Raw genomic sequence first — 14219 nt, forward strand, 5'->3', positions numbered from 1 at the left:
TCCTTAACAATTAAATCACTTATAAATTATTAAATACAAAAAAATATAATAGTAGTTATTAAGATTGATGTGGTTTGGAATTGGTAAAATGTGCTTGAAAAAAAAATATGATCAGAATATGCTTAATGTTAGGCACACACTGTATACTATATATAACTAATGTGTGTGTGTATTATAAAATATTCAATACACAAATACTTTTTCGCTTGGAATCAAATAATTGTAATTCATGTATGCTGAATATGATTTTAATTTTGAAACTCAACTGATGTGCTTTACTGACCTTTAGTTCTGATGGCAGGAATTTATTAACAATGGGAATTCGGGGATGTATTCACAAAATAAGTGTAGATCTGCCACATTTTCCTGAAAATAAATCAATTAATTCAAAGGCTTAATTAAAGTAACACTTTACTTGCCTTGCCTTGACTTTTAGCATAAATTAATATATTGGCCTTAGGCTACTGTTATCTACAAGCTAGTGTGCTCAAAAACAATGACAAAGTTTAGAAGATTCAAAATGTCCTAAACGTACAGTCTCTCACTTCTGCCAGTATGAATCATGATGAATAACTCAACACTTCAGCTTCTCGTCCTGCCCCCTACATTATTGATGCTGAAGCTGCGGCTAAATTCAGTCACTTGGTCACACACTTACTATTTTCTACATGGTGAATGACATAGTGCACTATTAGCCTACTAATATATATATATATATAGGGTAGGCAACGATTCAGACAGTGTAAATATGTTTTCCATTGGGGCATGAAGTCTGGTTCATTAGTGTCAGTCACGTGAACCGCCGCAATGATCACACAACCACGTTTCAACGTATCGGACTCGTTTGAATTTAGCACAAACTGCTAGCTAGGCCTAGGCTATTTTAAAGCGATAGAGAAACGGTAAGAGATTTGGAGGAAACTGGGGCATACCGAGTTAAATGGTTCTGGCCGATCTGTGTGATACAAGGTGCTCGACATCGGCTGCCGCGGATGTAACCGATCGGATTCAAACGGTCGGATCGGAGAGTTGCTACGTGCAGGCGGAAGGAGCTGAAAACGGAGACTTGAAGTCGGACACTTTCTGCTTCCCGTGCTTCCAGTGACTCTTGCTCTGTTTTTGCATCCTTTACCAACGCTGAAGTGAAATAAATGCAATATTTGTCAAATACACAGATTTTCAGTGATAAACATGACACAATATAACATGACTAGCCTACATGAAAAGAGATTTTACTGTTATAAAAAACTGATTTGTGAGCTTAGTGGAACTGGTGTGAGAATAAACAGAAACACACGTGATCATTGTCATGCTGTGAATACGACCATGAAACAGATGTGTTGTCATCAGACAACATCAGACAACCGAATTTGTTTTGCAAATTGTTAGTTGTGTTGTGTTCGACATCGGCTGCGGATGGATGTACCGATCGGCGAGAGTTGCCGCGTGCAGGCGGGGAGGAGCTGCAAGTTTTGTGTGCAACGGAGACGTGAAGTCAGACGCTTTGGTTCCCGCGACCGCTCACGTGGTATTTGCATACTTTACCACAGCTGAAGTGAAATAAATGCAATATTTGACAAATACACACGTTTCAAATCAGTAGCGTAGCCAGAAAAGAGACTTTGAAAATCTGGGTGGGCCACATTTATTGTCAGATTACTGTGCAAAATCATTAACCATAACCATATAACCATGGCCCACATAACCATAAAACTATATAAAATTTAACTATACATTACATCTTGAGCGTCATGGCAACATATATTGTATTCTTATTTCTGTGCCCCTGAGAGTATGATTCAGAATGTTCAGTGACGTCACAGAACTGCCAGATTCAAACTGCATTTTCGCGCGTTGGCTGGCGCAGAGCCAGAGACGGAGGCGCTCAGCACTTGTCATATAGGCTAACTAATATGCAGTGTTTTCAACCACATAATCTTTATTTTATGTTTCAGACATTTAAATACACATAACTACTAGTAAAATAATACATTTGTAGTTTGTAAAATACACGTCTATGGAAGCAGCAAAAACAATCTATTCAAATGTAATTTGCCGACGTGTTTTATTCATATATCAGACACACATAGCGGAACTATAAAGTTTACTCTACTCTTCTCCCAGTTCAACAGCCACTTACTTTCATGTATTTTGGGAGAAACTGGGGAAGTCAGGTGCTGTAAATCCGGCTGACAGGACTCTCTGAACTGCAGCGCTCATCTTGTTATAGGCTAGATCAATATAATTTATAAAGGTTTTTAAACGAAGAATCGGAATATCAGATAATTGACATGGTAAGCAAGTTTGTGAATATTTTTAATAAAAAAGGAAAAAAATAAAACAATAGGCGTTGTGTCACGTGACAATCATGACGCTTCGCCATGGAAACAAGGGGTCAGTTAAAATATTTGTAACTTACGCGTGAAAGGGTTGATTTTACAATAAACAACAATAGCCAAAGTTTAGTAAAACATTTTTTTATTGAGACTATAAAAAAATTATTCTGCATCCATTTTTAGGTGTGCCAGCTGCCACTGTGGGGCCAACAGATGTTTCAGAGACAATTTAATTTAATACTTGTACTGATTCATACAGCGTCTGTTTGAACAAGAATAAAGTTCAACATAAGCCTATAGCTACAATCAATGAAGTGGATTCAACGTTTTTTAATGAGTTTAATTTTGATAAACATGACACAATACAACATCGCGACTACATGAAAAGAGTGTTTAATGTTATAAAAAACTGATTTGTGAGCTTTAGTGGAAGTTAAACTAAAGGTGTGAGAATAAACACGAAACACACGTGATCGTTGTCATGCGGTGAATCCGGCCAATCGTGGAACAGCTGTGTCGTCATCAGAGCTTGTGCAGCCGGAGTTCTCCGTCTACTCTCGAATCGCTCTCGGGGTACTTTTATGACATACGTCACAGTCACGTGGCATCGGCGCTATATCAAGTCAGACAAAATTTCTAACCGGCATGCACTGCTTCAAGTCAGCCGCCGATCGGTCTGCGCAGAGCTGCATGAAGTCGAACAAGCCTGTTTTTCAAACGGAAACGGTGGTGCTTTGAACACCCTGTTCTGATGAAGAGTTGCAACTATGGCAGCTGAGAAGGCCATTCTTTGTGTTCTTTTTGAAGAATTTGCTCTCCTCCGCCTGCTTTCCCTTTGATCAAAAGCACGATGGGAAAGACTTGCTGATTGGTTTAAACAACCATGATGTATTGTTCTCTTTTAAAATGTTTGATTTTAAAACTCTGAAATCATGTTTTTATGTATAAATTATGTGTGAATATTCCTGTAAGTCTATACATCCAGTTTATCATCAACACGGCGCATTTATGAATCCCGCGATATCCACCTTTGATGTCTGATCCACTACGAGAAGAGATAACTGTCTGTCTTGCCTGCGCTTTTTTCACTCCTCCCCTCACTGCAGCCGCCTCCTCTCGCATGCATTTCAGGCGAGGCGCATCTCAAACAAGCCTATTTTCTAACCGGCATGCACTCCTTCAAGTCAGCCACTGATCGGTGTGCGCATCGCTGCATGAAGTCGAACAAGCCTATAAAGTATTTTTTTTTAAAGGGACGGGCTGTCCGATGTGTCCCGCCCTGTCTTCCTGTTTCACTGGAAATTACAACAACACATTGAATAATGCTGCATGTTTCAAGGCACTTCAGTGGGCCTTTAAAGCCTTTATAATGCATTATAAAGTATTTTAAAGGGTTAGTTCACCTAAAAATGAAAATTCTATCATTAATTACTCACCCTCATGTCGTTCCAAACCCGTAAGACATTCGTTCATCTTCGGAACACAAATGAAGATATTTTTGATGAAATCTGAGAGCTTTCTGTCCCTCCATTGAAACGTCATTGCAACTTTCAAGGCCCAGAAAGGTAGTAAAAACATCATTAAAATAGTCCATGTGACTACATTGGTTTAACCGTAATATTATGAAGCGACTAGAATACTTTTTGTGTGCGCAAACCGCTTGACAAAGACAGCAGATGTCTTTGCGTTTGCAAGAGCAAACCAACAGTCTGCAAAGTTGTACAGTATACTATACATCACATAGCCTATAGCATTGGTGCATTATGGAAGTAAAAGTTTTAGATTGTTACAATTTTTTTTTAATAAAATAGCATTTTATTGAAAGTTAATATGATAAATAAACTAAACTAACGGGGGAAAGTATAATAAGCCAAAGAAAAAAAAACACAATTGTGCAAAACAGCATACGTAGATGAAATATGTGACCTGTTCTTGAACAGAGGTAAATGAACTAAAGTGCTGAAGTGTGCTTCAAAGGTCATGATAATGTGGAAAAGGTAATGAAACCTCTTACTGGAAAATGTGCAGTTGCTGATATGGCTAAAATCTATAACTTTCTTGGAAATGTCCATGAGCTTGGGTGGGGTATGCAACCTTTTATGACGACTAGTTTACTTTTGAATTGTTCTTGTTAATAAATGTGCAAATCCTAAAATAATAAGATACATGGTGAGGGGATAATTAAAATTACTGAAACAAAATATATTTTAAAAAAAATTATACATTTTGTCTTAATTTCTTTTCTTGTGCTTATCACTCGCTTTACCAATGGTTACCTTCATTATGTTGCTGAACACTGAGCTAGTAATTAAAATAGTTACTGATTTTAACTGAAATGAATTGAGTTCATAAAATCAACTTTTCACATTTATACTGAAACACAAGACAATACTGTACATTACTTTTACTTTCATATTTTGCAATGTGACACCACATAACATAACTCTAGTGTTCATTGCAAAAGTGAAAAAAGACGATGATTCTCAATTTGCACTCTGAACCATCTTTGAAAAGTTTATATAAATAAAAGTTACAGTAACTTGTTGCCAACCTCAGGGGAACCCATTATGAATAGGCTGAGAAATCACCATTCATTTCACATTCATATTTGAAAGCAATTTCTCTTTTAAGACGAACTAGCAAATTATTACAAAACAGACAACAAATTTCCCTCTGGCGTGACTGCTAAACCTGAGCTAATGAAGTGTAGCTCATGTTGTTGTCAGTTAAAGGACAGAGGTAAAGACGGTTGAGAGAGGAAATATTCAAGTAATATCACTTCAAGTGACAAAGAAGCCACAATGAGCTCAGAATTGTAATCAATGGTGCCCAGAGTGATGTGTCGAGCTCCTGTCAGGCAGACAAAGAGACAGGCTGTCAGGTCAGGGCTAAATTTACTCTTGAGCTGGTCTCTGGTGTTTCCTCAGGCCTGTCATAGCTGCCCTCAGGTTTGCCGATAAAGAAGGCCGGATACTCAAGTGTCTTGACAAGTCTGACAAAGGATAGGAACTGTAGGTTTGGAGCGTGAGCGTGTGTGTGGACAGCATTGATGCACAGTGTCCCTAAGCTCGAGAGAAGAATGATACAGGAAATCTGCACTCTCCAGATGTACTAAAAGAGTGTGGAAAGCCATTTGTCCTTCCGAACATATATTTATAAGGTTCACATATTTCCAAGGACCACTGAGACCGTGAGCACCTGTGATTGATATATTGATACAAGCACACAGCTTGATTATCTTCAGGATTTAGTTGTTTTTGCTTAAAGGGCTAGAGCGCATGAACATTTACTCACAACAAAAGAAGATATTGTGAAGAATGTCTCAGTGTTTTTTTATTTTTATTTGTCAGTACAATGAAAGTCAATGGGGTCCAGTGTTGTTTTATGGACCCCATCTTTCAAAATATCTTCTATGCAACAGAAAAGTCATGCAGGCTTGGAACAACATGAGGGTCAGTAAATGATGACAAAATTAAGATTTTTGGTTGAACCAGCCCTTCAAGGCCACTGAGTGCTAGTATATGATCACAAATGCTTCTTATAAGATAGAAGAAGTTATACCACAATTCATAATACAACACTGGAATGTGCTATTTCAGTGATACAAGGTTATTAGTGGACATTAGTGTAAACCAGCTAAACTTTTTGGTCCATAAAGACCTATTATTTATGCCGAAATGCATCCGAAAGTAAACAAGCAATTCAAAGGTGGCTCAACATTTCACCCCCTCATTTTAATACTCCTTCCTTTCCTTCTTTCTGTGCCACATGTGCCCATATATGACCCTATAAGAAATGTACAACCTCAGTGAGCTTTAGCCCTGTGTTGGACCCTTAATCGGTGCTCAGGAAACAGCAGAACTAATCTTCTGGTGGAAGCAGCGAGGTGAAGCCTGGCGGGCTGAAGAGGGAAGTCTGCAGGAAGTGACCAGCCTCTGATTACTGTACACACGGCTGTCACGGCCGTCATCACCTCCCCCGCTACACTCCAAGTGTGTGATGTACGTGGTTACCTTCTCCCCATCATACCCTCTCTCTGTGTGTTTGTGTGAAAAAAAGTGTTTGAACTTCTTTTTTTTAAATGTACATTCACTGTCAACACTTCACTTGTGTTGTGCGTGTGGTGAATAAGGCGAGATATGAGGCTCATTATCGGTGGCCTGTTCACAGCGGAAGTGCGTTCAGCTATGATAGTCCAACAAAGGGTTCTGGAACAGAGTTCACTAGGCTAAACTGATGTTTCTTACACAAAGTCTTCTCTACTGATCTACAAAGGCTGAAACACACACTAAAAAAAGTATTCTGATAAAAAGCAAGAAATTGATAAGTTGTCTTGTTGGGTAAGATGTGTCACCTCATTTAATCTAGCAAGCTGTGCAGAATATTTGCCTCATTACTACACATTTAGAAAGGACCCACCATATGCAGCTGCTCTTTTTACCACATTTTTGCATTTTAAAGCAAATTTTCTAAGTTTGTCAGAGCAAATTTATCCAGGTCTAAATATATATTACATGTTGGTAAACTGTAAAAGTAAACATGTAAAACCATATTTGGCTAAGGACTACATCATTTATTAAACTAAGCTTGTATTTTTCCTAAAATGGTTGATTTTGGGTAATATGTTGCTTAATACAGTAACAATCAGTGCTGGGTAGATTACTTAAAAACTGTTGTCCATTACTGAATACATATTATATGATAAAAATTTATATAATCAGACTCCTTTTTTTGATTACTTTTGACGTAACTTGATTATAATATTGATTTTGAATTGAATAATCTTGTACCGTATTGAATTATTATTAATTTATTCATCCTCAACAACATGAAGTACATTACGCTATGGTTTTTCGGAGGGGTTCATAAATGTATAAAAAGGTAATAATTAAATAAAAATGTTAGAAGAAAATAAAAACAATCAAAATAAAACACTAACTTAAAAAAGATATATACAAATATAATTACCGTAATAATAAAATGCAAAACATTGAAAATGTTTCCCAATAAAGTTTTCTAAATATTTAACCTTTAACCTGTTTGATACCTAATTTTTCCCAGACATGAAAATATCCAAATGAGGTGTCATTAGTTGCCCCTTGAAATAATCAATAATTATTTCTGAAATTTTTATAGAAAAGTGTGTGAAAAATTGTGTTTTATGTTCGGTCACAATTGTGATCGGTGGGATAATGTATACTGAAAAATGTGATATAGCCTATATCAGCCCAGTTATGTAAGACATTTTTAATTAAATGGGTTAATATGTATTTTTCAAAATAAGAGTGCATTTATTTTCATATTTTATTTTTTATTTTAAATGTAAGTAGTTTAACCCTCTATGGAATGCATTATGTTCTAATCATGAAATGTTTTTAAATAAGATTTTATTTCATGAAATAGCTTCAATCATACAAATAAAAAAATATTTTTGTGGGGGTAGGGAAACGTTGCTATATGGCAATGCTGTAGCCTACCCATTAGAAAATGGTCAAAAAAGTTAAGATTTTCTTTTCTATTTTAATGCACATTTCTTTTAGAAATTGATAGATTGATATACTTAGTTGGAACTCATGCAAACCAAAAATAAGTAGATCCCCTGCAAACCAAAAATAAGTAGATCCCTAAGCAAGTAAGTAAGTAAGTAAGAAAGATAAGTACCTCATTCCCAAACATTTGGCTAACTCATCCTCACTCTCATCACATGGAAGAGCTAACTCTGCACTCTTCCTATTGCCCTTTCCGTAAAATATTGCTGTATTCATTTTCAGAAAAGAATTTAGTTTTTTATACATAAATACAACTATAAACACTTCAAATAAATAATTGCAATCATATTGTTGATCTATAAAAAATCCCAGTGGGGAAATACATTACTGCAATTCCACTGTATGGCAACATGCCTATTTTGCCATAGTGGTACAGCGTTGCCATATGAAAACATTGATATTTTCTCAATTTACAGTAAAACTATGTTAGACAAAGTTGATCTGTGAATAAAAATATCTAATTTACTTATCAAAGCTGCAAAAAATCCTCCTTGATAAGAGATGTTTAGAAATGAGGTTAATAAACTAATTTCTGGATCACTTCAACAGGTGTCTTCCGTGTTAGGGTGACAGTTGGAAAGAGTTTTGGAGGGACATCCAAATGTCATTAAAAACAGCATATCATTGGCTACCTTAAGGCCTGCCCTTTTAATTCCCATACTGCAATATATTGTATTTATTGAATAACAAGGAAGAAATTAACTGTTGCCACATGGCAACTCCGTACCATAAAGGGTTAAAACAAAATTAAATAATTAAACTTGCCCCTTAACTTGATACAGCTAATGTATGGCAAATTGGGCCCTAGATCACTATTTTTAATAGTAATGTTTCTAATGTTATAGATGCCTTATTCTAATTTTGGTTGATAGATCATTATTTCAGGATGTCTTCTTATTGGTTTACAGAGTATATCTAAAACAATAAGTGACACAGCTGACTCCACTCCTCCCTACTTGTGCAAAGCTGCAATGATGTCTTGCTAATGTGATTTATTTTCTTCAATAGAATCGCATTATAATGAATAGCAAAATGTACTGTAAGATACTAACCATGTTTAAAAAAACAGTTTATGCTTTGTGTCTGTGACTTATTTTCCACGTTAAGTTTTATGTTGACATGTGCCTCTATTCCTTCTTAAGGAATCTTTTGACACATTCAGGCTTTAAAACAGAGAATGTAACTGGTCTCGTTTTTTTTTTTTTTTACTATCCATTCACCACGGCAAATACGGTACATCGGGCCCTTTATCTGTTTATTCAGTTGTCATGTTCATGTATTAACTGTAAATATATCTAAGAGTGGTAAAAAAAAGTCCTGTCATAACGATTAGAAAAACAACTCAACAGAAAAGACAGAAAAAGAAAAAGATACTGCCTTGATGAAATGTCAGCTCTTTTGTAAAGCACACCGACTGCACCAACAAGGAGAGGATGGATGTTTGATCCCACCCGCTGTTGTGTGAAGCACTACAGACGCAGAAAGACAGAGACAGCGAGAGAGAGAGAAAGACAGCGAGAGAGAGCGAGAGAGGCCACAGAGAGGATTAGGTGTACCTGTGAGGGGCCTGTCAGGTAGATTTAGCAGCAGAGATGATAAGCGAGGGAGTGTGTAGGAGGACGAAATGGGAATGAATGAGCGTTTCACAGTGCTGTCGGGCAGACAGAAGAATAAGACACTATTTCTATCACAACATCAGGTTAGTCTGTCGGAGAGGAGTTTGACCGAGTTAAACAGGATGTCACGTTATCAGGGACTGCTGAAGGGAGTGAGGGAGAGCGAGAGGGAAGAGGAAAGATAGAATGTAGTTAAGCACTTGAAACTGACCAGAGCCACAGCCGCTGGCTCAGAGCACCATGGGAAGAAGTTAGAAGTGATAATAATGTTCAGTTTACTGCAATGCTCCTAAATATTCTTTAAAAAAATGCTACACTGCCATGAACAACTCAAGAGCAACTCAAATTAGTATGTGTGAAGTTAATATGTTGGTTGGATTCATAGGCAATATATTTATAGTCTTCCTGTCTTTCATCTGTGATTATCCGATTTCCCTTCATGCTTACTGAAAACAGCGATTGCAGTATAGCATTTTTGTATAATTCACTTTGAACTCTTCCCTGGTTGCTTGTTAATGAAGTTGCTTTATTCTTCCCAAATTTTCAATGGACTTTGGAATACATACTGTATTTCTAGAGGACAACTCATCACTCATCCACAAACATAACTAAATGTCATTACTACCATTTAAAAATGTAAATGTTTTTGAAAGAAGTCTCTTGTGCTCACCAAGGCTGCATATATTTGATAAAAATACAGTAAAAACCATAATACTGTGAAATATTATAACAATTTAAAATAACGGTTTTCTGTTTAAATATATATTTTAAAATGTAATGTATTCCTGTGATGGCTAAAATCAGAATTTTCAGCATCATTACTCCAGTCTTCAGAGTCACATGATCCTTCAGAAATCATGCTGATTTGGTGCTCATTAAACATTTCTTATTGTTATCAATGCATAACAATGATTTAACTATTACTACACAATTGTGCAGTTTAATATTTCTCTAGAAATTGTAATGCATTTTTTAGGATTATTTAATGTACAGTCAAAACAGCATTTTTTTTTATTTTATTTTTTGATGATACATTTCATTACTCTCACTTTGATCAATGAATTCATTGCTGAGTAATAATATTATTATTATAAATATTGGAAACAAATGACAAATAATATCATTATATATATATATATATATATAATAAACACATGGTTGCTAAATATATATATATATATATATATATATATATATATATATATATATATCCATGTGCTTAAAAAAACAAAGCTTTAAAAAGCAACATAAAACACTAGTCTTCTGAAACCATGAGATAGCTTTGTGTGATGAACAGACTCAAATAGTTAAGTCTATAAGTTACTGTTCCTGACACAAAAATGCTTTTATTAAATGGCCAAAAACACTTTAGTATGGAGTTGACCTTAAGATACAAATTAACTGTGCTAATTAAGTAACTACACTTGCTTCAGGTCTGAACTTTGGTCATTGGCAGTCTGAGATTTACTTAAGTTGACAAATACTCAACATTCCATAATTCAACTAATTTTTATAAATTGTGGTTTTTCAGTGCAACCACAAAAATGTAGCATTTAGAGATGTTGGCTTGGAGTGAGAGCACTCGCAGCAAAGTATTCTGGGTTTATTTCAGCTCTCAAAGGAAAAAGAAGTCTTCAGGATTTAAGTGCAAAAAAAAAAAAAAGATAAAAAGTAAGTGTTTAGCAGCAATTTTCAACCTTACAGCCAAGATGTTTGCTCAGTGGACATTTTTGTAGTATAGTGCATTTCTTCTTGTATGTGTGTTATGTTTTATTTCAGCTTAGAACAAACCTTAAGACTAGGATGCTGAGGCAGGTCAAGTTAATGCTGTCAGCACGGCTTTGGTTTATGTCCATCTTCCTGGAAGCTCCGCCTCCCTATCACCACTTAACATACTGTAGCCCTTCAAATGTCTCTTGTCCTCTGCCGTGTTCCTCAGTTGTTTTCTAGAACAGATACAAACAGAATTCCTCTTTGTGAAACCTGGGACACGGACACACTGCTCCTGTAGCTCACATATTTAAAATGTATCAGAAGAAATATAGAAATCACAAGTAATATACATCAAACTAATATATATATATATATATATATATATACAGTTTGGTGTCAGTTATTTATTATAATAATCTTGCCTTTACTGCAAAATTTGCACGAGTAAGGAATCGTAAAGACCACACCAGGTCCAGAATTTCCTCACACTTTTATAGTTAAAAGTACACCTCTTCACTGGACACATTGTACATTTACAATGGAATGATCATTTGGTATGAGCTGCTACAAGCACAGCTAATCCACAACCTTTACACAACCTCTAAACAACTGTTAAATATCCCATGATATCAGTGTTCCTGGCCCAAACTAGATTCACATTTCCAGTCGTCCTGGGTCAGGTGTTCCATTTTAACTGTAAACCCCACAGAACGAGCCAAAGTAAACTAGTGCCGCAACTCACAACGGCAAGGGAGGCTTTAGTGGGAGGGAAAAGGGACCCCTTTATGGCTGATTTTCTGGATACATATTACTTACCTTTAAAAAGCAGAGCTGTTCTCCAGGGACCCATCCAGAATCCGGCCAAAGTGTTAAGGCTATTGTGTTAACACACAGCTGGAAGCCACAGCTACTTCTGTCATCGGGCCCAGCTACAAATGTGTTTGTGTCTGGAACTGCCTGGCCAATTTCAAAAACCAAAAAAATAGTAATGCTCATATTGAAGCGGGAGTCGTCTTCTGTTGACCCAGCTCGTTTCATTACAGTAATGAAATTTCACTCCGTGACGTGGCGCCATAGACATCTATAGCTTGTGTGAGATTTAGAAGCGTAGAATATTGGCATAATGCTACATGTCTGAATGATGGAATGCCCTAGGTTACAGGTTTTTAATGATACACAATATCTTCTCTAATAACACAAGCCTCAGTTTGGACGCCAACACAATGGGCAATAAACACAAAAAACAGGCGAGTGAGTAATATGCAAATGAAAGGTATTGTTATAAAATGTGACACTGCGTTTCGGGATGCACACCCATTATGACTAAACACTTTTGTTGAACAATAGTTATGCTAAAAATTGGCTGTGCAACTCTTTTAGAGAGCGGCACACTGGATCTCGTCACTCAAATTGTTTGTCTAGAAATCTAAGTTGGTCTTATGGCGTTATATCAGGGTTGTGTTTTCAGCCTCTTGTTGTTCTTGGATTTTATCCTGTGAAGATCTTTTTCATTGTCACTTAATTTCCTGTTTGACTGAAAGGGTAGCCTATGCTAAGTTTATGACATATATAAATGTGTGAGTTCACACTGCTGATGTGCTACTAAAAAGTGCAACTGACTTACCTCTGATATGAGAAAATATTAGGCCTCCAGGCTAAAGAAAGTAGAGTGAAGCAAAAAAAAAAGTTGACTGTTAAAAATACTTTAAACACATGAAACAAATCGACTTCAGACAGTTTCAAGTTAATTTGGCTTATTTGGGGTTTATAAAAATAAGAAATTGCTAAAAAGAGAAGAGATTTTGTAAATGCATTGTACTCCTTTAAACCTACCTTATGACTTATGTGACATTGAAACTTTACTGTCAGCATTCTCTGTAATTTCTTTGTTCTGAAAAAAGGGAACTGGTTAATTTTTTTAAATATAACACTTACCCAGCAGCACTTTGTCAATATGTCACAATGGCTTAAAATAAATCAATTTAAATACATACATACATACATACACATACATACTTACTCGCTCTCATTATTATTTACAATCTGATATATAAAATTACACAGGTTTTCAATATTGATGGACATGTTAATCTGATTTGACGGGCATGGTGATCATTTTGCTTTTTTAGTGCATGCAATTACACCTATTCCAAATAATTTGGTTTCTTTACATTTCTATGGCTGAATTCTTTGGGAACTTGTTTCATTTCTCCAAAAGAAGAAGTAAAAATGGAAATCTCTAGATTTCCGATAGCTGGCATGGAAGAGAGGGTGTATAATGGCAGGGTTTGGGGAATGTTGGGAACAGCAGCTTGTCAAATGATTATGGTTTTTGTTGGCGGAGGGGATCAAAAAAAGGAGTCTGGTGTGTTGGCTTGGAGGTGCCAGGTTGCTGGGACAACAAATCAAAGATGAAGCGTCTGGTATGTCTGACTGGGTACTCATCACTCACGGCCAGAGCCTTTAGTGAGGGGGAAACCGAGCCCTGCCTGAGTACACAGCTCCCTAACCTCCCACCGTAGTCTCTTGTTATAACAGACAATGTTGACAGAGCGTTCAGCCGCAGTTTGGAAACGCTACACCATGTATCTGCAGAAAAGGTAGAGGCTTTCAGTTATGACAAAATGTGTTTAGATTGGGACAGAGCCATGTAGCGGTGGTTTTCATGGCCATGCGTGATAGCGGAAAAAAGTTCTTCATGTTATTCTTCTTCCCTTACGAGAGACACTGTCACCGCTGGTGGCTAATGGAGTTATACGCAGCACACACGCCCACAGCAAAGAATGACATGTTTGATTTAGTGCATTGGTTTGGGAAGGAAAGGACTGTAAAGACATGGAGGATATCTTTGAAGGGTGAAATAAGAATCTTTTTTTTTAATGGGTATGAACTCACTTTTGAAAGAGAAGGTACACCACCGTTCAAAAGTTTGGGGTCAAACAGTAATACTGTGAAATACAAGTTAAAATAACTTAATTGACTTTTTTAAATGTAATTAAAAGCTG

At 36.4% G+C, this 14219-nt stretch overlaps 1 protein-coding gene across 2 annotated transcripts in view; it reads right to left on the bottom strand.

The window, feature by feature from the left end:
* zeb2a (zinc finger E-box binding homeobox 2a) overlaps positions 1-13110 on the bottom strand; it is a 67723-nt gene extending 54613 nt beyond the window's left edge. For both annotated transcript variants that reach the window (XM_079619873.1, XM_079619870.1), the window contains exons 1-4: positions 13048-13110; positions 12839-12869; positions 12031-12171; positions 11293-11447 (exon numbers count right to left, since the gene is read on the bottom strand). In XM_079619873.1, coding sequence (XP_079475999.1) covers positions 11293-11357 — 65 coding nt within the window. In that variant the 5' untranslated portion in view covers positions 11358-11447; positions 12031-12171; positions 12839-12869; positions 13048-13110. The remainder of the gene's footprint in view (positions 1-11292; positions 11448-12030; positions 12172-12838; positions 12870-13047) is intronic.
* Between the last annotated feature and the right edge of the window lie 1109 nt (positions 13111-14219).

The sequence above is a fragment of the Phoxinus phoxinus genome (assembly GCF_949152265.1).
Source record: "Phoxinus phoxinus genome assembly, chromosome: 7".
NCBI lineage: Eukaryota > Metazoa > Chordata > Actinopteri > Cypriniformes > Leuciscidae > Phoxinus > Phoxinus phoxinus.